Source organism: Bos mutus, unplaced genomic scaffold (genome assembly GCF_027580195.1).
Source record: "Bos mutus isolate GX-2022 unplaced genomic scaffold, NWIPB_WYAK_1.1 CTG201, whole genome shotgun sequence".
In the NCBI taxonomy this organism is placed as follows: domain Eukaryota; kingdom Metazoa; phylum Chordata; class Mammalia; order Artiodactyla; family Bovidae; genus Bos; species Bos mutus.
In genome coordinates this window covers 95,309-119,768 of record NW_027219464.1, presented here as the reverse complement: position 1 = coordinate 119,768, position 24,460 = coordinate 95,309, and the positions used below count along the sequence as shown (strand labels likewise).

General features: G+C 42.7%; 1 protein-coding gene across 1 annotated transcript in view; it reads right to left on the bottom strand.

Annotated features, from left to right (window-relative positions):
* The window catches only part of LOC102286200 (ATP-binding cassette sub-family C member 4), a 134,824-nt gene extending 110,764 nt beyond the window's left edge, over positions 1-24,060 (bottom strand). Inside the window, 4 exon segments of the mRNA XM_014478932.2 lie at positions 5,403-5,621; positions 13,723-13,843; positions 14,312-14,422; positions 23,724-24,060. Coding sequence (XP_014334418.2) covers positions 5,403-5,621; positions 13,723-13,843; positions 14,312-14,422; positions 23,724-24,019 — 747 coding nt within the window. The 5' untranslated portion in view covers positions 24,020-24,060.
* Positions 24,061-24,460: the final 400 nt, after the last annotated feature.

Here is a 24,460-nt window from a genome sequence, read left to right as displayed (position 1 = left end):
ACAAAATTCAACACCCATTTATGATAAAAACTCTCCAGAAAGCAGGCATAGAAGGAACATACTTCAACATAATAAAAGCCATATTCAATAGATTCACAGCAAACATTATCCTCAATGGCAAAAAAATGAAAACAATTCCTCTAAAATCAGGAACAAGGCAAGGGTGCCCACTTTCACCACTACTATGCAACATAGTTCTGGAAGTCCTAGCCACAGCAGTCAGAGAAGAAAAAGAAAGAAAAGAATCCTAATTGGAAGAGAAAAAGTAAAACTCTCACTGTTTGTAGATGACATGATCCTCTACATAGAAAACCCTAAAGACATCACAAGAAAATTACTAGAACTAATCAATGAATATAGCAAAGTTGAAGGATATAAAATTAATACATAGAAATCCCTTGCATTCCTATACACTAACAATGAAAAAATAGAAAGAGAAATTAAGGAAACAATACCATTTACCATTGCAACGAAAAGAATAAAATACTTAGGGATAACTTTACCTAAAGAAACAAAAGATGTATATATAGAAAAATACAACACACTGATGAAAGTAATCAAAGATACCACAAATAGATGGAGAAATACACCATGTTCATGAATTGGAAGAATCAGTATATTGAAAATGAGTATATTACCCAAAGCAATCTATAGATTCAATGCAATCCCTATCAAGCTACCAATGTTATTTTTCACAGAACTATAACAAATAATTTCACAATTTGTATGGAAACACAAAAAACCTCAAGTAGACAAAGCAATAATGAGAAAGAAGAATGGAACTGCAGGAATCCACCTTTCTGGCTTCAGACTATACTACAAAGCTACAGTCATCAAGAGAGTATGGTACTGGCACACACACACACACAAAAAAAAAAAAACAGAAATATATAGCAATGAAACAAAATAGAAAGCCTAGAGATAAATCCACACACCCACAGACACCTTATCTTTGACAAAGGAGGCAAAGTATACAGTAGAGAAAAGACAATCTTTTTAACAAGTGGTTCTGGGAAAACTGGTCAACCATGTGTAAAAGAATGAAACTAGAACACTATCTAACACCATACACAAAAATAAACTCAAAATGAATTAAAGATCTAAATGTAAGGCCAGAAACTATAAAACTCTTAGAGGAAAATATATGCAGAACACTCTGACATAAATCACAGCAAGATCCTCTATCAGCCACCTCCAAGATGAATGAAAATAAGCAAATAGGACCTAATTAAACTTAAAAGCTTTGGCACAATGAAGGAAACTATAAGCAAGGTGAAAAGGCAGCCATCAGAATGGGAGAAAATAACAGCAAATGAAACGACTGACAGAATTAATCTCCCAAATACACAAGCAGCTCATGCAGCTTAATATCAGAAAAATGAACAAATCAATCAAAAAGTGGGCCAAAGAACTAAACAGACATTTCTCCAAAGAAGACATACATATGTCTAATAAACACATGAAAAGAAAATATGCTCATCATCATTCATTATTATAGAAATACAAATCAAAACCACAGTGAGGTGTGGAGATTCCTTAAAAAACTGGAAATAGAACTGTCATCAGTGCAGTTCAGTTCAGTTCAGTTGCTCAGTCGTGTCTGACTCTTTGCGACCCCATGAATCACAGCATGCCAGGCCTCCCTGTCCATCACCAACCCCTGCAGTTCACCCAAACTCACGTCCATCGAGTCAGTGATGCCATCCAGCCATCTCATCCTCTGTCATCCCCTTCTCCTCCTGCCCCCAATCCCTCCCAGCATCAGAGTCTTTTCCAATGAGTCAGCTCTTCGCATCAGGTGGCCAAAGTACTGGAGTTTCAGCTTCAGCATCATTCCCTCCAAAGAAATCCTAGGGCTGATCTCCTTCAGGATGGACTGGTTGGATCTCCTTGCAGTCCAAGGGACTCTCAAGAGTCTTCTCCAACACCGCAGTTCAAAAGCATCAATTCTTCTTCAGTGCTCAGCTTTCGTCACAGTCCAACTCTCACATCCATACATGACCACTGGAAAAACTATAGCCTTGACTAGACATATGACCCAGCAATCCCACTGCTGGACATACACACCGAGGAAACCAGAATTGCAAGAGTGCCCAATGTTCATCGCAGGACTGTTCAGAATATGTAGGACGTGGAAACAACCTAGATGTCCATCGGCAGACAAATGGATAAGAAGGCTGTGGTACACATACACAATGGAATATTACTCAGCTATAAAAAGGAATGCATTTGAGTCAGTTCTAATGAAGTGGATGAAACTTGAGCCTATTATACAGAGTGAGGTAAATTGGAAAGAGAAACACCAATACAGCATATTAACACATATATATGGAATTTAGAAAGATGGTAATGATGATCCTATATGCAAGACAGCAAAAGAGACACAGATGTAAAGAACAGACTTTTGGACTATGTGGGAGAAGGCGAGAGTAGGATGTTTTGAGAAAATAGCACTGAAACATGTGTATTACCATATGTAAAATAGATGACAAACATTGTATGATTCCACTTATATGAGGCATCCAGAATAGTCAAACTCAGAGAGAGAAGTAGAATGGTGATGGTTGTAAGGGGGAGTAGCCTGGGGAGTTAGTATTTAATGGTTGCAGAAGTTCGTTTGGGAAGATGAAAAGTTCTGGAGATGAATAATGGTGATGTTTCCACAACCAGGTGAATGTACCTAATGTCACTAAATAGCGCACTTTAAATGAGTTAAATGGTAAATTTTATGTTGTATATATTTTATCATAGTTTTTAAAAATCAATGATCAAAAGTAATTTTATCGAAGCTGTGGAAATGTAAATAAATAACAAGTCATTTTACATATGATCCCTCCCACAAGATCAAAATTCAGCTGAAAAGAGCATGAAAATGCTGAATGGGCCATTTTAGGACCAGCAGATGTGCAGCCTTAGAGATCTTCTTGAGACGTGCCCAAGCCCGGATTCCACAGTGTAGATAAACTACAACTATGAGCTGAGCAGTCATTCATTTTTAACGTCTTAATCTGATTCCTACCCAGGACCAGGGATCAGGAGATGGGGCCTGAACATGAACCACAAACATTCAGAGGGGTCTTTCAGAGCCACTTGGCAGCACCAGCTTTGCCCTAAGGAATCAGCCCGCCCATAACCTGCAAAGAAGAAGTGTCTTATTTCTGTACCCCAGCAGGACTCTAGATGCAAGGCTACGCATGAAGAAATGTGTCTTTCTCATGTTCTGGAACTACTTCAGGTTATGTCCATAGTTTTAATCCCAATAATTCTTGATTTGATACAGGGACAATCTTTTCAAGAATAATCAAGCTGGCAAATAAACACCTTTAGAGATGTTTACATTCACACATGCGTATGTGCCAAGACAGATTGGATTTTCCAAAAGCAGCTTTCCAAAGTGTCAGTGGAAAGAGGAAGAAAAACAGGTGAACAATGGCAAAGACCCAGCTTTGACTGAACCATTACCTCAAGCCTAACTTAAGGTTTTCACTGTGCTGTGTTGGTGAAATTTCCTCTTTATGGGCATTAAGCATGATCCAGAAAGATAAACATCTAGCTAATTTATGGGGAAATCTGGGTATTTGTCTCCTAATAGTTGATGCCACAGAATAAAAAAGATGAAGATGAATGACAAACCAGACCTCTGACTAGAGTGTACAGTCACTGTTGCCCTTTCCACATTACCCAGGAAGAAACTGGCTTAGATGCTGTAGTTAAGCACAGACAGTGAGATGCCAGGGCTCCAAGTTCACACAGCCCTGAGGTTAACAACACTTTGCTCAAGGGAAGATGAGGAGAAGTCATACTGAATTTTTCCAGGACAAGTACTCCCAAGAAACAGAAGCTCTAGGGAAGGAGCAACCAAGTAAAAGTGGTGATAATTTCAATTTAAATGTTTTGTTTTTACTTTTCAATGAGGACTTTTTAAAATAAAAACTATATATGTTTATGGTGTACAACATGATGTTTTGATATAAATATACATTGGGAAATGATTACTGCAGTAAAACCAATTAACATATCCATTACCACATGTTTTTTTGTGTGTGTGGAACAAAACACTTAAAGATCTAATTTCAAGTATATGACACAGTTAAATAAGGATTTATTTTAAAGCAAATAGCCCAAGGTAAAGAGGTATCCAGGATCAAGTTTATAAAGGGCCCTTTAATTACTGGCAGTGTATTTGTGTCAATTCCTTTGTAAAGACATCTGAAATCCTTACTCCTTTTATATCAGTTAAGATCAGAGTAAACTGTGGAATAATGCTATGGCATTTCTCAATGTAAAGTCACTGAACACATCAATGTAGGTCTTATGAGAAGTGCTATAATGCAGGGAAGGCCCTGGTGGTTCAGTGGTTATGACTCAGTGCTTTTACTGCCTTGGACCTGTGTTCAGTCCCTGATTGGTGAACAGATCCCACACTCCATTCAGTGCAGGAAAAAACAAACAAACAAAAAAAAAAACTCCTGTAATCTTTATTACAGAAAAAAAGGAAATATTGTTTTAAGACAGTAACTTGAATGAACAGCAACAAATGCTCTCCAAAATTACTAAAACCAGTGGAAAATTTCAAGCTTTGTCCTGAACATACAACTATTTTTCCTAATACCATTAAAAGTAACCTTAACTGTAGAACACAGTGAATCTGTTTTTGGCATAGATTCCATTTATATATATATATATATTTGAAAGTGAAAGTGTTAGTCACTTAGTCGTGTCCAACTCTTTGTGACTCCATGGACTGTAGCCCACCAAACTCCTCCGTCTATGGGATTTTCCAGGTAAGAATATTGGAGTGGCTTGCCATTTCCTTCTCCAGGGGATCTTCCTAATTCAGTGATTCAACCCGGGTCTGCTGCACTGTGGGCAGACTCTTTACCATTTGAGCCACCAGGGGAGCCCATATATATTTTTAGTTAAAACAATTATATTGAATATAATTAAATGGGTAATTCAAAAATACAATCATAAACTTTCTCAAATACATTCTTGTTTCCTAGATTTAATTTTAGAGATCCAATCACTAAACCTCATTTTTAAACATAAATTTGATGTAAATGAAATTTACAACAATAACAAAATTTCCATAAATACCACTGAGATTTAGGCAGGGAAAACACTGAAAATCAACTAGATACTTTTCATACTTATTTTTTAATTAGATTTCATTATAAATTTAGTGGGTATTATGCAACAGCCTGTAGATTAAATTTATCAAAGGTGGCCTTGACTTGCTCTCAAAAACTTTTAGTTATATATTAGTAAAGTTTGCTTAAATGACAACAAACTTGACTTGATGCAAATAGCAAGCTTCTCTAGTAAAGCATCAATGATGCCAGTTACAAAACGCTTCTGACGCTTTAGCAGAGGTATGCAGTGCAGTACCAAGTGACACTTACCCTGTGGTAGATCATATGGGAGGTGGCCACTCTAAGCCTCATCCCCACGCGCTGAAGATGATTGAAGTTCAAGTGGTGCAGAATGGCCCACAGGAGCACACAGGCACTCAGCACTGCAGCGCAGATGTATGCATCATGCAAAGCATTAGAACCTTTGGGGTTTTCAAAATAACTAATCATTTTCCCCAAAAGTAAGGGCAGAAGTACCATGGTGCATTCCTGAAAGAAAAAAGTCTCCATTAGAAATTCAAGTCATACCTATTTTTCTTAACACAAGCTTAAATTTTATTTTTGCTTGTTGAAAAGCATTTTAACAAAATGCTACATCCATGGCTCATCTAAAAGAAAAGTGTACAGATTCACTATCTTCTATAAGACAAGCAGTTTTAATCTTAGGCAAGAATTTTATGTTGAAAGACAATAAAGCCTTAGCACACTGTGCTTATACATTGTGAATACTCAATAAGTATCACAACTACTGCCTTAGAATGCATTTGGCAAGATGCCAAGTGACTCTTTGACTAAGATGAACAAAGAAAAAGGTGGCAGAGAAGGGTGAGAAATTCTCTATGAACAAGCCCTGCTCACAGCTGGCCCTTGTTCCCATTCTCTCATCATCCCAGCCCAACAGAAAATAAAGATGGTTTATGTACAGGAAACATTCTCTTGCCATCACCTTCTGCTTTAAGAGCATTTTTGAACTGAAACATTGGCACAAGATCTTCTTATGAAAGTTGCTCAGTCGTGTCCAACTCTTTGTGACCCCATGAACTATACAGTCCATGGAATCCTCCAGGCCAGAATACTGGAGTGAGTAGCCTTTCCCTTCTCTGGGGGATCTTCTCAACCTAGGGATCGAACCCAGGTCTCCCACATTGCAGGCGGATTCTTTACCAGCTGAGCCACAAGGGAAGCCTAAGAATACTGGAGTGGGTAGCCTATCCCTTCTCCAGAGGATCTTCCCTATCCAGGAATCAAAACAGGGTCTCCTGCATTGCAGGTGGATTCTTTACCAACTGAGCTATATGGGAAGCCCAAGACATTGGCACAAACACATCCAATCTTTTCCACCCTAAACTGTACATGTTCAGAGATTAAGAGAATGGAGCCCAGCTTTTGTTGAACATCACAAGGAAACCAGGCTGGGGAGGTTCCTAGGCTCTCAGCTCCAGGGAATACTGTATTATTACGTCTCTACCCTCTAGAAGCTGGGATGTTCCTTGGAGTCAAAAATTAAACATGGCAGAAGCCAAACTAAAAAAAGAAAAAAAATGCCATCCATGGTTCTCCATCTAACAAACACTGCAGGTGCTGCTTTGGAAGAAATATTACAAATCATCTCTTTCCCAAGGCAAAAGTCAAATCTCAAACCAGTCAGTTGGGAGGCATTGAGGCTTAATTCCTGAGTAAGACTTAGGGAAAGCAATTTTCTTTCCCAAAACTAAAGAAACACTTGCCCATCCTGCCAAACAGTCATTCCATCCCACAACCTACCCCTTCCCTCTAGTCACCCCCTAAAGGTTCCCTTCTCCCCTATTAAGGAAAATCAAACACTCAACAAGAATCCAAGTCACCAAAAGTAAACACCTCCACCCTCAACATCATTTCTTCCACAGACTTCTCAAAAGACAAAATGCCAAAAGTTTGGAAATCTTTCAGGAACTTGACTTTCAAAAAAGATTTTCCTTTTAAGCAATATTTTTTAAATTTAATGCAGAAAGTCAAGGTGGCTCATGTACAGGAGACAAAGCTGGGCCATTTCTAACAGTCAGGAGAATAGGACATAACCCCCGCCACTCCTCACCTCTCAGGGGAGGGGACTGGGCAAACGGCTCTTTGAGATCACCCTACTTACACAACAGCATATGGAAGACTTATCTCTAAGAGGGAATCCCTGATGACCTGGGGATGTCTGTGGGTCCCCATGGAGATATTTTCAGGGGCCAGACATGCTGGGGACTTACTGGATGTTCTGTTTTCATTATTGTTGGTTTTTCAAGACCTCCACATCAACATCAGCCTGCCATTTGTTTTTCTGAGCATCATAAGTCATTCTTTCATAGGACAGAGATTTTCATACTTCAAAATCCTAACTCCAAAAGCCTCACCTTGGACTGACATTGCCTGCCTCTTCCTTCTGGTGCTGCCAGGAATACCGGCACTGTGGGTGGTCACAGCACATTGCTTGGGAATCATGGATGATCTACAAGGTGTTCTATGCACCAGAGGAATTAAAAGAGGGCTGGAAGTCATAAAGAAAATGTATTTGCATGTTAAAGCTTCCCAGCTGGCCCTAGTGATAAAGAAATCGCCTGCCAATGCAGGAGATGTAAGAGTTGCTGGTTCAGTTCCTGGGTTGGGAAGATCCCCTGGAGGAGGGCATGGCAACCCACTCTGCTATTCTTGCCTGGAGAATCCCATGGCCAGAGGAGCCTGGTGGGCTAAGGTTCATAGAGTCTCAAAGAGTCAGACATGACTAAAGTGAATTAGCAGGCAGCACATTTGCATTTTAGAGAATCCTGGGCTGAGTTTAGATCTTCTGCCGTCTCAAATATAATGACCAACAAGCAGCATAGACAGAAGATCACAAAATGAGACATTGCTTCATAAAATCAGTTATTAACACTCATTCCATCCAACTTGGCAACTAGCTTTAATCATCCCAAATTCAAAACAGCACCTAAAAAGATCTTTAAAATGTAAAAGACAAGGGAAAAAAAAAAGCTAAATCATTACTAGCTTTGTCATGAGAAATCATTTCTTTGTAACTTCTCCAAACAGTAGATTGTCAATAGCTAAGATTAGGCAAACAGGAGTATTTATGTTGTATTTCAGGCTTCTTTTGGTGGACAGGAAAAGAAAAAATTCAAGGTTCACTTCTCCATGAGTTTTAATGGACCTCAACTTCTAGAATATCACTGCATTAGAATGAAGAGTTCTGCCAGTTATAACCCTAATACCACAAAGTTAGAAGGAGTTTCATATGCCAGTCAGCATCCTTACCTGGGTAATCAAGGCCACTGCCTAGTTCTACACTGTAAACCACCTAGACATTGGCTTAAACAGCATGATCAAGCAAGCTCCCTCCTGAGAGAAAGTCCAGTCCTGGCACTTCAGAGCTGATTTATCTGCTATTCACCCAGGGATGGTCTGGTCCCACCCAACTCTCACCCTAAGACCTAGGTCTGGGGTACACCCTCTGTGTGGGGAAGTGTATTTGGAATGCAGGAGAACCGCTCCACACCCTAGTAACTGACCTGGGGTTCTCATTCTTGCTCAGCAAATGCACCCCCAGAATCACAGACATACTGGGTCTCAGCAAGCAACCAGGAGCACTTAATAACAACATAGAGGATTCGGCCTCTGTCCAGATCATCAGTCCCAACATAGTCACCATCCAAGACCCAACATCTTCTCACTGGTCCATGCCAGGGAGCCCATCTGGAGCAATGTCTTAAGAGTATGGATGGATTTAGAGTTAGCTCTCCAGGGCAGCCATAAACTCATTCATTGGGAATAGTAATGAGGGCAAGGTGGCTTCCTAAAGGGCTCCTGGTCCATCTGAACTCAATATGACACTGCTGCTAGTGTCAGAGTCCTCATCACTTCCAGTATTGGGGGGGATGTGGTCCAACCTGGACTCCACCCTCATTTATGATCCCTAATCTGACATCCCAGGGAGTTCTTGTATCCCATTTCTTATCCTTAGGCCAAGTTCAGGACATGTGTGTCTGAGATCATGAAGACAAAGCTCTCAAGACGAGCCTTTCTGATCATGGACAAACTTCCAGTCATCCAGATGATCGGGCTCATAAGTCAGAGCACCTGAGAGGGAACCTCAGTCTGTCCTTGACTCTTCATATGACCGCAGACACACTATGTAACTATTGAACAGAGTGTCCTCTCTTCTAAAATGGAAGTAACATAATATCTATGACTTAATTGAATTAGCCAAAGGATTTGGTGATATGACATGCAAAGTGCTTATAGCATTTTTGCTACATAATGTTTTTGGAGTACTTACTATTGTACTACTACACTATTAACTACACTATTAATAGTACTGCTGCCCCTGCCACCTGGAGAAGGCACTGGCACCCCACTCCAGTACTCTTGGCTGGAAAATCCCATGGATGGAGAAGCGTGGTAGGCTGCAGTCCATGGGGTCGCTAAGAGTCGGGCATGACTGAGCGACTTCACTTTCACTTTTAACTTTCATGCATTGGAGAAGGAAATGGCAACCCACTCCAGTATTTTTGCCTGGAGAATCCAAGGGACAGAGGAGCCTAGTGGGCTACCACCTATGGGGTTGCACAGAGTCGGACACGACTGAAGCGACAGCAGCAGCAGCAGCAGTCCCTGCCACCACCACTACTATGAGTATGATCCTCTGTTACTGCCACTAGTACTTCTAGTACTACAGAGCATGAGCCCCACATTTACCAGGTCCTCGACTCCCCACTTCTCTGCCATGACCACCCAACAATCAGCCTCCTGAAACAGGGGCCAGAGCTCTGCCAATTGCACCTTATGCAGCCCCCAGGCCTGGCCTTCCTGGATCCCCAGCAGGAAGCATGGCTGGGGTTGGGAAACTGTGAAATCAACACATTACCCTGCCACAAGGCACTGCAATATCTGGGTCGTCAGAGCCCTCTTAAAGGTAGCACTTTCCCTCATATACCTGTCCCCAGTCTCTAGCACAATGGCTAGTCCACCTGTGTCATTAATGAGACTTCAACCTGCGAGGGCCATCCAGTTACCAGTGAATTGACAGATTTTCTGGTTTTTTCAGTTGTGTGGGGTGGACTTCACCTACCCAGCTGCCTGCATGCTCTTCAGAAGAAAACAACCTTAAGAGCCACACCTTCCACCTGAAAACCACCTGGGCTATCACCTCACCCCCCAATACAATGGAATGATGACAACTCACCACCTTCTCCACCTAAAACACCTCCCTCTCAGCAACTGTATCTTCCATCCCTCCTGCTCCCACACACTCACAGGCCACCCGTGTCTCTAAGGCAGTGCTAAGGGACTACAGAGAGCACGAGCCACCCAGGGGGGTCTGCAGTAGACCTCCAGTAGGCTCAGCCAGAACAGGGGGCTGATGGCACTGTCCCCAGTTGAACTGTCCTCTGGGGATCTTGACCCGGGATCTTCAGGGTCATGGAGGTCACTGACCTCATGGCTTTCTACTCTGGTTTTCCCTGCACATGCCTTTCTCCACCCTCTGCCAATCCCAGGTACCAAGACTCCCCCTTCAACCAGAAAACCACCCCCACAGCCAGGACAGAAACTAGCATGAAGGGTGAATGAATTCATGGTGAAGCTGGAGCTCCTCCACACGGGGGTTTTGGCTCACAGTGCCAGCCATTGGGGAAGTGGAAAACCCAGGGAAGGATGTGCTCTTGGGAGTTCTGGGCAGCTCCAGCCCAGATGCAGGGTCCCGGGTTCTGTTCCCCTGGAAGGGGAGAGGGGATGATCTTATCTTAGGAAAGCATTTATCACATGTGACCTGGTCAAATTAATTATTATTTGCTACTGCTGCTGCTAAGTTGCTTCAGTCATGTCTGACTCTGTGTGACCCCATAGATGGCTCCTCCGTCACTGGGATTCTCCAGGCAAGAACACTGGAGTGGGTTGCCATTTCCTTCTCCAATGCATGAAAGTGAAAAGTGAAAGTGAAGTTGCTCAGTTGTCCGACTCTTAGTGACCTCATGGACTGCAGCCTACCAGGCTCCTCCGTCCATGGGATTTTCCAGGCAAGAATACTGGAGTGGGGTGCCATTGCCTTCTCTGTATTATTTGCTGAGTACCTATAATGAACTCCTTATTGCAAAATTCAGACTTAAATTGAAGAAGGATGGGAAAACCACTAGACGATTTAGGTACAACTTAAATCCCTTATGATTATACAGTGGAAGTAACAAATAGATTCAAGGGATTATATCTGATAGGCAAAGTGCCTGAAGAAATATGGACAGAGGTTTGTGACATTGTACAGCAGGCAGGGATCAAGACCATCCCCAAGAAAAAGAAATGCAAAAAGGAAAAATGGTTGTCTGAGGAGGCCTTACAAATAGCTGAGTAAAGAAGAGAAGCTAAAGTCAAAGGAGAAAAGGAAAGATATACCCATCTGAATGCAGAGTTCCAAAGAACAGCAAGGAGAGATAAGAAAGCCTTCCTTGTAGATCAAGGCAATGAAAGAGAGGAAAACAATAGAATGGCAAAGACTAGAGATTTCTTCAAGAAAATTAGAGATACCAAGAAAATTTCATGCAAAGATGGACACAACAGAGGACAGAAACCATATGGACCTAAGAGAAGCAGGAGATATTAAGAAGAGGTGGAGAGAATACACAGAAGAACTATACAAAAAAGATCTTTATCAGCCAGATAATCATGATGGTGTGATCACTCACCTGTAGCCAGACATCCTGGAGTGCAAAGTAAAGTGAGCCTTAGGAAGCATCACCATGAACAAAGCTAGTGGAGGTGATGGAATTCCATTTGAGCTATTTCAAGTCCTAAGTGATGATTCTGTGAAAGTGCTGCACTCAATGTGCCAACAAATTTTGAAAACTCAACAGGGGCCATGGGACTGGAAAAGGTCAGCTTTCATTTCAATCCCAAAAAAGGCAATGCCAAAGAATGTTCAAACTACCGCACAATTGCATTCATCTTGCACTCTAGCAAAGTAATGCTCAAAATTCTCCAAGTGTGGCTTCAACAGTATGTGAATGGAGAATTTCCAGAAGTTCAAGCTGGATTTATAAAAGGCAGAGGAACCAGAGATCAAATTGCCAACATCCATCAGATCATAGAAAAAGCAATAGAATTCCAGAAAAACATCTACCTCTGCTTTATTGACTATGCCAAATCCTTTGACTGTGTGGATTACAGCAAACTATGGAAAATGCTTAAAGAGATGAGAACACACCAGACCACCTTATCTGCCTCCTGAGAAATCAATATGTAGGTCAGGAAACAACAATTAGAACCAGACATGGAACAACAGGCTGCTTCCAAATTGGGAAAGGAGTTATGTCAAGGCTGTATGTTGTCACCCTGCTTATTTAATTTATATGCAGAGTACATCATGCAAAATGCCTGGCTGGATGAAGCACAAGCTGGAATCAAGATTGCCGGGAGAAATAGCAATAACTTCAGATATCCAGATGACACCACCCTTATGGCAGAAAGTGAAGAGGAACTGAAGAACCTCTTAATGAAAATGAAAGTGGAGAGTGAAAAAGCTGGCTTAAAACTCAACATTCAAAAAATGAAGATCATTGCATCTGGTCCCATCATTTCATGTCAAATAGATGGGGAAACAATGGAAACAGTGAGAGACTTTATTTTCTGGGGCTCCAAAACCACTGCAGATGGTGACTGCAGCCATGAAATTAAAAGACACATGCTTCTTGGAATAAAAACTATGAACCACCTAAACAGCATATTAAAAAACAGAGACATTGCTGACAAACATCTGACTAGTCAAAGCTATGGTTTTTCCAGTAGCCAAGTATGGATGTGAGAGTTGGACCATAAAGAAGGCTGAGCACTGAAGAATTGATGCTTTTGAACCGTGGTTTTGAAGAAGACTCTTGAGAGTCCCTTGGACTGCAAGGAGATCCAACAAGTCAATCCTAAAGGACTCAATCCTGAATATTCACTGGAAGGACTAAAGCTGAAGCTCCAATACTTTGGCCACCTGACTCGAGGAACTGACTCATTGGAAAAGACCCTGATGCTGGGAAAGATTGAAGGTAGAAGGAGAAGGGGATGACAGAGGACGAGATGGTTGGATGGTATCACCTACTCGATGGACATGAGTTTGAGAAAGCTCCAGCAGTTGCTGATGGACAGGGAAGCCTGACATGTTGCAGTCTCAAAGAGTTAGACATGCCTGAGCAACTGCACTGAACTGAGCACCTGTAAAATGTCTTATGTTACTGGGGCTCTGCCCCAAGTTTACTTCCTCCAAACCACATATTCCTTTAGGTTTTAGGGTATTCTCTTGATCTAGGATTAATTTTAGCATTTATATCATTTTCTGAGCACCAACGATGTGCTAACATGGTCTAAAATGTCTTTGCTTTTCAGTCTTTCCTCCCATGACACTATGTGTTAATTGGTTAAAAGACAAATAGCAATCTCCAGAAGACCAATTCCCTAGGTAAATGCCTGTTTATGCTGAGAATAAATACAACCACTGGCCTACAGGATGTTAAACCACTGGTCTCTCTCATCAGTTGCATCCATCTCAGTACTGGCCCATGTACAATGAAAGCAATGCACTGTTTATAAAAGCCTTTACCTCAAAAAATATAAAAATTGAAGATAATAAACAGGATTTCCAGTAGCACTTTATGATTGCTTTCTTTAAAGAAGGCTTCTCTCCATTTTCCTCAGCTCTGTCAACTTCTTGCTTCCAGTACCTGTGATGAGCAAAAGCACAGTAAAGAACAGCACTGCCATAGGGAAAATGGGGGAGGGGCCAGGGTGGAAGATTAGCCTTCACTACAGGGCGCTCTGTGGCTGCCCCATAGATACTGGCTAACTGCTCACAGGGCTCCTGAAAGATGAGTGGTGTAGACTGAAGCACCAGAAAAATAGGCCTTGAGGCTTTGCTGGATTCACAGGTCATGAGCAGCTCAGAAGGGCAGACACTGTCCTCCAGGGACCCCACCTCTGGGGACAGAGCTTGGCCTTCAGGGCCTTGACCGCAGGCTCCCTTCACATCCACAGATGCACAGGGAACACGGGCTCCCCCAGCCTCCAAAGTGGGCTAAGCCTGGGGTCAGCCTGAGGGACTGAGCAGGCAGAGTCAGGGGAGGAGTCTCAGAAGAAACCCCCAAGTGGAAATTCTCACTCTTCCTCCCCTTCTCCCTGCTGTCTGTGCTCACCCTTGCAGCTCTTCTCCAAGGTGCTGGGAGCAATCTTTTGGAAGCACTGAGTGTATCTCATTTTCTTTCAATCTCCATTTGTGACCAAATAGGAAAAAGGGGTTTATCCACCTGTTATAAATTAAGAGAAAAGGAGAGTGGTATATATTCAAATTATACAACTCTAATTAGAATCCTACATTTATGGGCTTTGTAAAAAGAAATAGTCTACACTGTAAATATATAGAAATATGGAAGAAAAAAATTGGATATTTACACACACAGGTGACACCACCCTTATGGCAGAAAGTGAAGAGGAACTAAAAAGCCTCTTGATGAAAGTGAAAGAGGAGAGTGAAAAAGTTGGCTTAAAGTTCAATATTCAGAAAACGAAGATCATGGCATCCTGTCCCATCACTTCATGGGAAATAGATGGGGAAACAGTGGAAACAGTGTCAGACTTTATTTTTTGGGGCTCCAAAATCACTGCAGATTGTGACTGCAGCCATGAAATTAAGAGACACTTACTTCTTGGAAGGAAAGTTATGACCAGCCTAGAGAGCATATTGAAAAGCAGAGACATTACTTTGACAACAAAGGTCCATCTAGGCAAGGCTATGGTTTTTCCAGTGGTCATGTATGGATGTGAGAGTTGGACTGTGAAGAAAGCTGAGCACTGAATTGATGCTCTTGAACTGTGGTGTTGGAGAAGACTCTTGAGAGTCCCTTGGACTGCAAGGAGATCCAACCAGTCCATTCTAAAGGAGATCAGCCCTGGGATTTCTTTGGAAGGAATGATGCTAAAGCTGAAATCCCAGTACTTTGGCCACCTCATGTGAAGTGTTGACTCTTTGGAAAAAGACTCTGATGCTGGGAGGGATTGGGGGAAGGAGGAAAAGGGGATGATAGAGGATGAGATGGCTGGATGGTATCACCGACTTGATGGACATGAGTTTGAGTGAACTCCGGAAGTTGGTCATGGACAGGGAGGCCTGGTGTGCTGGGATTCATGGGGTCACAAAGAGTTGGACACGACTGAGCGACTGAACTAAACTGAACTGTCTAGCTCTATATCCTGAAGGACCCTGGAAGCAATGACACACTAGTAGCAAAGAACACTCCAGACCCAGATCTCAAAGTTATTTTTTTTAACATACACAATTATTTTTTTTTTGTGGTGAGAACTTTTAAGGCCAACTTTCAGCAGCTTTCAAATATGCAATAAAGCACTATAACTGTGGTCACTCTATCAGACATTACATTCCCATGACTTACTTATTTTAGGGAAGTTTGTCCCTTTGGCCCCCTCCACCCAGATCCTGACTTATTAATATCTTTCTTCTCTAAAAGGAACCAAGGTTCCTTGAAGAAATGGCTGGTTCCAAGGTTGTGGCAGTGTGTTTTAGCACCTGATAATCACCTTTTTTAATTGCAATATAAACGCCTGACATTAAGCTTTGGAGACATACACCTCAAAGCTATCCATCTCCAATGAACATGAGTCAGTTATACAACCAGATAAAGAGCCAGGCCGCCCCACCCATGCAGTTCCCTTTTTCAGAAAGTGCTGGTTGACTTGATAACAGACCATCTCACTGACTACTTGCTTCTCCCTTCCTGCACTTTAATTCCCGCTCTTATTTTTTAAATTCACCAATAGAGTGAACCTGCTAAATCCTAGCACACCCCACCTTCAATACCCAAAAGGCAGAACACCAGGTCCAAGCTCTTTCACTCGCTAGTTTTCACAGTCTCTTTCTCTCTCTCTTTCTACCTAGGACCTCCTTATGTAGCTCCAGGCATGCCTTGTACTCTTCAGGTCATGTGAGTGATACACCTTGGCATTTGAAAATTCCCTGATGGTTGTCACTGAGATGTGTCTCACAATCCTAAGAGCCACAAGGGCCAGTCCAACTGCAACACTGGCTCCAGAAGGGGAATGCCTGTGGGGCTGCTATAACTAGTACAGGCCAAGATGAGCAGAGCTCCAGGCATTCCCACCAACCGCATCACTATCTACAGGCTGAGACCAACAGGCAGAGAAAGTAGAAGATAGACCTGGTGGAAGATGGACTTATGCTAAAAAATAAGGAAGCACTCAAGGAATCATGAGGATGTGTAGGAGGACAGAGAAGCCAGCTTGAATGGCTCTTGCTAAACAAATCTGGGATTCTTTAGGCATCAAAATAAATGGCAATGAATCACAATCTATTAAATAACAAAAGGATCCATCAATCCATACTGCTACATATACATGAGAGAAGGGAAAGCTCTTGTATTCAAGAATGCAAATAAACAGAATGAACATGGAGTTAGAAAATTATCAATGGAAGCTAAACCTAATGGTTGAAAGTTTGATGTGCAGCATGGTATTCATATAACCTCAAATTATCTTTCTCCAAATTACTTATTAACTATAAAATGAAATGGGCTTCCCTGGTGGCTCGGCTGGTAAAGAATCCACTTGCAATGTGGGATACCTGGGTTCTATCCCTAGGTTGGGAAGATGCCCTGGAGGAGGGAACAGCTACCCACTCTGTTATTCTGGCCTGAAGAATTCCATGGACTGTATAGTCCATGGGATCACAAAGAGCTGGACATGACTGAGCAACTTTAACTTCACTTCATAAAATGAAAAACAGTAACTGTATAGAGGATTCCTCCAAACCCTATTAAATTGATTATGTATTAGTTACATGTTAATAATATGTGGAAATAGCCCAAGGATTAACACTATTTTACTGGGTAAGGAAATTTCCAAAGCCAGACAATAATAACCCATGAGCAGAGACCATGTTTCTCTTATTTATTGCATTATTCCTAGTACAGTATGGGTACAGAGGAGATGTTTAAGAATTATTTTTTAAGTAAATGAATGTCTATGAACTATTAAAGAAGGAATAAGAGAGACTGAATTTCAGATTTTGCTAACCCTGGTAACTTGGCACTTCTAAAGAATTCCAGTCCAGGAATCTGAAGACTGGACCCAAGAACTGAGGACCCAGGACCTCAATTGTCCTCTACTCCAATTTTCCACTCCAGGTGAGTATCACCATGACCCTTAATATGTTGCTCTAAATTTCCTTCTAAAACAAAAGCATTTGTCTCTGTGCTTTAACCACTTAACAGATTTGAAACACCTGGGTCATTCATCCTACAGTTATTCCCTATAAGAAATACTCAGACAATTAGCAGCAGGACTTACTCTGAAAGACCCTCTTTAAAAGTCTGCTTGCAGATTTTTATAGTCAGTGTGGGCCACTGAAGACCAATTAGATGTCACTGGCATAGAAACTACAATTTGGGGAACTTAACGGTTAATTTGAATTTGTAATTTGATTCGTGCACCAGAGTTTTATTTTGTTCATACTGTTTATAGGCTTAATGAGCTAAATGTCATGCACATTTGTAAGAAATATCCTTCTTGGTCCCTTTTGGGAATGAGAGGCACTCCTTGGTCTTTATGAATGACAGGTTACTGTTTTGCCTTATTGCTTAACTTCATGTAGTGAAAGCTTGAAGAACAACAATAACAACAAAAAAAGGTTTCCCTGCAGAGGAAAAGATGCTTAACATCACAAATCCTTGTGTGTGCTAAGTCGATTCATTCGTGTCCATCTCTGTGTGATGCTACAGACTGAAGCCTACCAGGCTCCTCTGTCCATGGGATTCTCCAGACAAGAATACTAGAGTGGGTTTCCAAGCTGTTCTCCAGGGGATCTTGCGGACCCCAGGGATCAAACCCAACTCTCTATGTCTCCTGCATTGGCAGGCATGTTTTTTACTAGAGCCACCTGAATCCTTAGGGAAATGCAAATCAAAATCACAATCAGACACCACTTCACACATATTAGGAGGGGTGAAGAAGGAGGAAGAGGAGGGAGAGGTAGAAAGAGGAGGTGAAGGAAGGGAGGAGGGGGGACAAGGCAGGGAAGAGGAAGGAGGAAAGCAGAAGGGGGAAGACGAGCAAGAGAAGGAGGTTTGGCAAGGATATGGAGAAATTGGAACCCTTGCACACTGATCATGGGGGTGTAAAACACTGCAGTCACAAAAGACAAGCACTGTATGATTCCACTTTCATAAAGGTGCTGAGAGCAGTCAAATTCAGAAAGAAACAAAGTGACCCTGTGGTTGTCAGGGGCTGAGGGAAAGGGGAGTGGGGAATTAGTGTTTGATGACATATTGATGCAGGATGAAAAGAGTTCTGGAAACTGGTTGCACAATAATGTGAATGTACTTAACAACACTGAACCAAATGCTTAAAAATAATTCAGATGGTAAATTTTATGTTAAGTGCACTTTATTACTATTTTTTAAAATTAAATGAGGAAAAATTTTACTCGATACACCTCAGGTATGAAATCTTCCTGTGTTAAAGTCTAGATTGCAGATTTCTGGTTGTAAGAATTTGAACTAGCCACATAAGCTCGCAGTATTGGCCTCTGACAAACAGGGGGAACATGTGGAGGTAACACTCCCCAAAGCTGCTGAGAGGGTCCTCTGAGAGGATCACTGGTGTTTTGAACAAAGTCCTGTCAGACAAAGGGAAGCTGTCACCCCCGACAGTGCTCTCTAGTAATTCCATGTGGTCCCCAGTAGAAAGCCTCTGATAACTTTGATAGATGAGGTTACAACAATAGCAGAGTCCAACAGGAAGAAGAAAGACTCCTCTCCTTTCTGGCAAGGGCTCAGCTAATGAAAAGCCATGGACACTTTTTTTGACAGTCCTCCCAACTTCCTTTTCCCTTATATAAAGATGCTCTTCATCCCTTGCCCTTTGGGGACTTGAACATGGCTCACTCTGGTTGCAGGTATGGAACCGCAATTCTCTGCTGATCCTGAATAAAGCCATCTTTGCTGCAGAAATATCTGATAGTCAAGGCAACAGAGGAAAGAGAGTCAACATGATCAGGGGACCCATGGACAACTCAGAAAGGCAAATTATCCACTTGACACATCTGAGTGGACACTAGCTAATACCTCTCAGGCTGACCAGATGCAGAACTATAAAGACCAAAGAGATCAAGCATAAACTATAGGCGATAAACTTGGATATGTTAGGCTTTTTATTTTGCCTTAAAGACATGGTAGTAAATTTGAATATACCTTTGGGATGTTCTACATCTTGCTTGGGGCTGTAGTTATTGTATTAAAATTACCAAAACTTATCAAAAGAAATGCTTAGGAAAGGGGAACAGATCAAGACCAGAGAAAGAGCCATGGAGAGCTCACCCAGCCTCCATCAACAACATGTGGATTTTCTGACTGTTAATGAAGAACAACAAGATTCATACCAGTCGTATTCTGAAAATGGTGCCAAGAATCCTGGTTTGATATTAAACATTTCTATGCTTTCATGGTAGAGTTACTGAGGACCTAACAGGACCAATCTGTCTAAACCATCTCAGCATTCAGCCAGTTCATGTCCCTCTCATGCCATCAGTTTCTCTGACAAGAATCTCTGGAGAGTCTGTCTTAACACCAGTGACAGTTTCCACGTCCACACTCCCTTGGCAAGGTGTCAGTTCACTGACTGTGACGTGCCCAGTGTTAGGGTAGTGAGGATGTAACCACTCCCTGAAGGGCCAAGTGCTTCTGGTCCAAGGCCCTGCCCCACCCTCATCTCTGGGGACAGGTCCTGCACTCACCCCCAACCTGCTGGCCTCTGGGACGAGGGTGGAGAGAAATGCAGAGCTCACCCCAGAGGCTGCAGTGAGGACATCAGGGACATCATCAGGGAGGATCTCGTCAGACTGGACATGGTTCATAAATTGTGCCACTGATTTCCAATAATGGGTAAAAGGAAGAATCATTCAATAAACCATGATGGGAAGAAGAGCTGTTTCAGAAAAAAGGAGGAGGACTATCTTATATCAAATACTAAAAGAAATTTTAGTTGCCTTTATTCTTATAAATGAAACAAAAATGCTGAAATAAAATGTTTACAGAGAGGTAGATGATGCTGGAATTTTAAAAAGGTGGAAAAGAAACAGGAGAAACCAACATAAATAATGATAGCTCTAAAGTAAAGGACAAATGAAAATCTGGAAAAAATATTATAAGCATTATGGAAAATTATTTCAAAATATAAATTCCTCAGAGAGAAAAAAATCTATTAATAGACAATTCAAATAAACACAAATAAATGGTCAATAAATGTAAATGTTTCCAAAAAAATCCCATCTATATAGATCAATAAATTCAAATTGTTTCACATTTTTTTTTTAACTTTAGACCTTGAAAAAATGTAATTCACATACTCAAAGTTGGCAATAAAATAGGCACACTAAGAGCTACTATGAGGGCAAACTGGCAGTTCCCTAGCGGTCCAGATATTAAGACTCAGAGCTGTCACAGCCAAAAGCCTAGATTCTTTACTAGTCAGAAACTTAGATTCCACATGCAGTTCAGTGTGGCAAAAAAATAGAAGAGGGAAAATTGATCTGAACATTGTGGAAAACAGTTCAACCTTTCACAAGTTATTGTATTCCTAGGACTTTAGAAAAAGGAAGATACACCAAAGTACATGTTCGTGGATATGCATATCATAATCAGCAATAAACTACATTAAACTTAAGTACAAGATTGCATAAATGACAATTAAATATCATGCTCTGAACATAACTTAATGTTATAAATAAATGTTAAACACAGAAAATTAAGAAGGAATCAAGATTCAAAACTAGTTTTATAGAAAAGATGCATGCATATGCACAGGTATACAAAAAGAGTTCTGGAGGAAAGATTAAGAAACAACCAAAATATCGGCAAATCTATATGGTAACAGAAATAAATCCTACTTTCTTCTATAGCTTTAAATGTCTTACAGAAATAGAAAAATGTTTATCATTTTAAAAAATCCACAACAAATACCATTAGCTATAATGTCAACTTCTCTTAGACCCTAACTCTAAACTGTGTTGTGAAAACACTAAAAAGCCAGTGAGGCCATTTGTATAAAATCAATAAGCTAGTTACTGGCATCACTTACAAGTTTAGAAAGCTGATGAAATTTGAGAAAAACAAAAAACAAAAACAAATACCCAATGAGAAGATGAAAACATGGTTTCTCTCTACAAGTTGGGTCTTGTCTCTGGGCAGCATTTTCTAGCTGGACTCATTTCCACTTCCCAGGATCAGCAAGTGGGGGACACAAGGAAATCACGAGGGTACCTCAGACTTTACATACAAGATGGCAATCATGGTCAACAACCAACTTCACAAAGTCTGCTGCTGCTAAGTCGCTTCAGTCGTGTCTGACTCTGTGTGATCCCATAGATGGCAGCCCACCAGGCCCCTCCGTCCATGGGATTTTCCAGGCAAGAGTACTGGAGTGGGGTGCCATTGCCTTCTCCTCACAAAGTCTAAACCCCTTTAAAAAAGTTAATAGTGAAGTAACAATGCCAATGGGAGGAATAACTTAAAGCAGAAACCAGCCTCCACCTTCCATCAGAATCACCTGGAGCTTGTTTAACCCCATCCCCAGAGTTTCTAACTTTACAAAACTGGTCTAGAAGGAGCACGGTGGGGAATTTTATTTCTAACAAGATCCCAGGTGACAAGGATGCTGCCGGTCTGAAAGCCAGACTCTGAGAACAGAGAACAGCTGAGAACAGCTATCCTAAAGCTTGATTATAGAATGTTTCACATGCATCATCTCCAACAGCAAGAACTTTAAGAACTTGGAGAAACTCCTGCCAACAAGACCAAAGGCGTGTTTGGAATTGCCTTCTCCCTGCATTTAAGAACAAGTGTCCACAAAGGCAGCTCAGTACAGCAGTTACATACAGGATAACACAGGCTGGGGAGACAGATGGCCTGGTTTGAGATCCAACTCCAACACTTACTAGCTGTGTGATATGGGCAATTTACTCAGCCTCTCTGCTTCAGTGCCTTCAGGTGTTAGGTAAGAGGTACTAGCTCTTTCCCCTCTGGCAGGAAAACTGGAAATAGGTGGCTACCCAAATCAATGAGGAGTCTTCACTTTCCCATTTCCACACATACATATACACATTTTGCAAATCTACAAATAGAACACGCCCGGAGAGTTGCCTGCCCTGCAGAAGTTAAAGAGACATGTGTCTATTTTGTTATTATTTACAGTAACCACCCCTACACTCCTACTTCTAGGCCTCTCTTGCCTTAAGGGCTGCCAAATGGCCAAGAGATGTAGCTACACACTGAACACACTACCATGAAGATAAGTACAGTGACTCCCATCCCATGAGGATCCCCTATATCTTCCCCTTAAAAAAGGAAATGTCAGAATGTATGGGAAATATGAATGGGTTAGGGTCTAGAAACAAAAAAAAAATCTAATTATCATCCAAGAGCAATTAAAACCCAAAGCTTCAGGCCCAGCTAGTTAGTAGTCCCAGTTACCAGAGGGAAAACTTTCTTACATCTCTCTGTGCTGTTTTTCATCTGTGTGTGTTTCCTCCCATCTCAGGGACCCCTGAGTGGTTTCAGGACCAAATGACTCCAAGGTAGAACCACCTGCATCAAGACCTTTCACCTCTTCTCCAAAGGCTAAAGATCCGGTTAAGACCCCACAGCCTTCAGTGACCTTATGCCCCAAGTGGTCCTCAAAGGTGAAAGCAGAAATATTCACAACAGGGAAAGGGGCTGTGATCAAATGCACACTCTATTCCAAGATGTATATCCCAGGCAAAAGCAAAACATGTTCAAGAACAGGGTCCCCATTCATTAAACAAAAAGCAATAGAGTTTTTTTTACATACATGAAATTTGTCACAACTAGGTACCAGGACATGCAGTGTAAGCCACACAGGAAGAGAGAGAGGGAGGAAAAGAAAGACATGGTCATAGATACAGGGACAGACAGAGCCCAGTGCAGCTGGAACCCAGGTGTCACCTAAGTTACATGGGAAATGTAACTTCCAGTGGGGACATCACTGGAAGATGGCAAAGACATCTAATGGCAGGGTACTAATTAGATAAAGGAAGCTGTTCATAAACTGCTTGCTTGTTTGCACCCTTGTGGGGAAAGGGTGCAAATTAGTTTAGAACTGGAAATCCTGAGCTGTACTGGGGAAGCCCGCTAAAAATGGAATGTAGGGATCCAGTTCGTTCTCCGTTTGGGTGGCGACTCCCCCGGGGCAATCTGGGTTTTTAACCTCCCTGCCTCCTGCTCCCCGGGCCCAGGGCCCTGGAGGATGCTGGAGCAGCGAGAGACCAGGCTAGGAAATCCTGCGCTCCGGATACCAGGTTTCTGCGTCCCGCTCCTACGCCCAGGACTTCCCCTCACTCCTCACTCCTCAAGCCCAGGCGCAGGCGGGGACCACGAGGCCAGACTGGGGAGGCTCCACCAGCTGCCTGGGCGCCCGCGGAAAATGCTCCCTCGCCTCGACTCTCCCCTTGGTCACTGCAAGGTGCCTGCGGCGGGCGGGTCACAGCTCAGACGGGGCGCTCACCTGAGAAACAAGAGGGAGCAGAAGTTCGAGTGCAGCAGCGGGTTGGGATTCACCTCCGGGTACACCAAGTGCATCTTGCTAGCGGCCACGGGCGAGGGCGCGGGGACCGGCGAGGGCATGGGGACCGGCGAGGGCTCCGGCGTGGGCTCCGGGGCCGGCGTGGACTGGGGCTCCGGCGTGGACTCCGGCGTGGGCTCCGGGGCTGGCGTGGACTCCGAGGCCGGCGTGGGCTCCGGGGCCGGCGTGGACTGGGGCGCGGGCGCCGCTTTGGCAGGGGAGTTGCTCGGAGTGCTCATGGTGGCGCCGACGGGGATGCTGGAGGCTCAACCACAGTGCCAGTCCGCTAGGCGGTATACCAGAACCACCATTCTGGAAATGGAGCGTCAGCTCTTGCCTGTTCCCAGCCTTCTGGACCACCCTCTAGGCGCCTCTGCCACCACCGCCTGGAGCCCTGAGTCGGGAGCGGTGTGGACAGCGGGACGAAAGGGTGGCCAGACAGGAGCCACACGCAGGTGCGCGGAGAGGATGCTGGCGCAGCTGATGGAGGCGGGTAGGACGGTGCTGCACTCGGAGTCCTGCACCAGGGCGCCAGCGTTCAGGCACCTGGCTGCAAACTCTGCCGAAGTGAGAGCTATGAACCCAGGCACCCACCCCGAAGGTGGAGAAAGGAGGTACCAACTCTATCAGCCGCATCTGCTCAGAAACGCCCGTCAGCTGTGGAGAGACCAGGAGAGAGC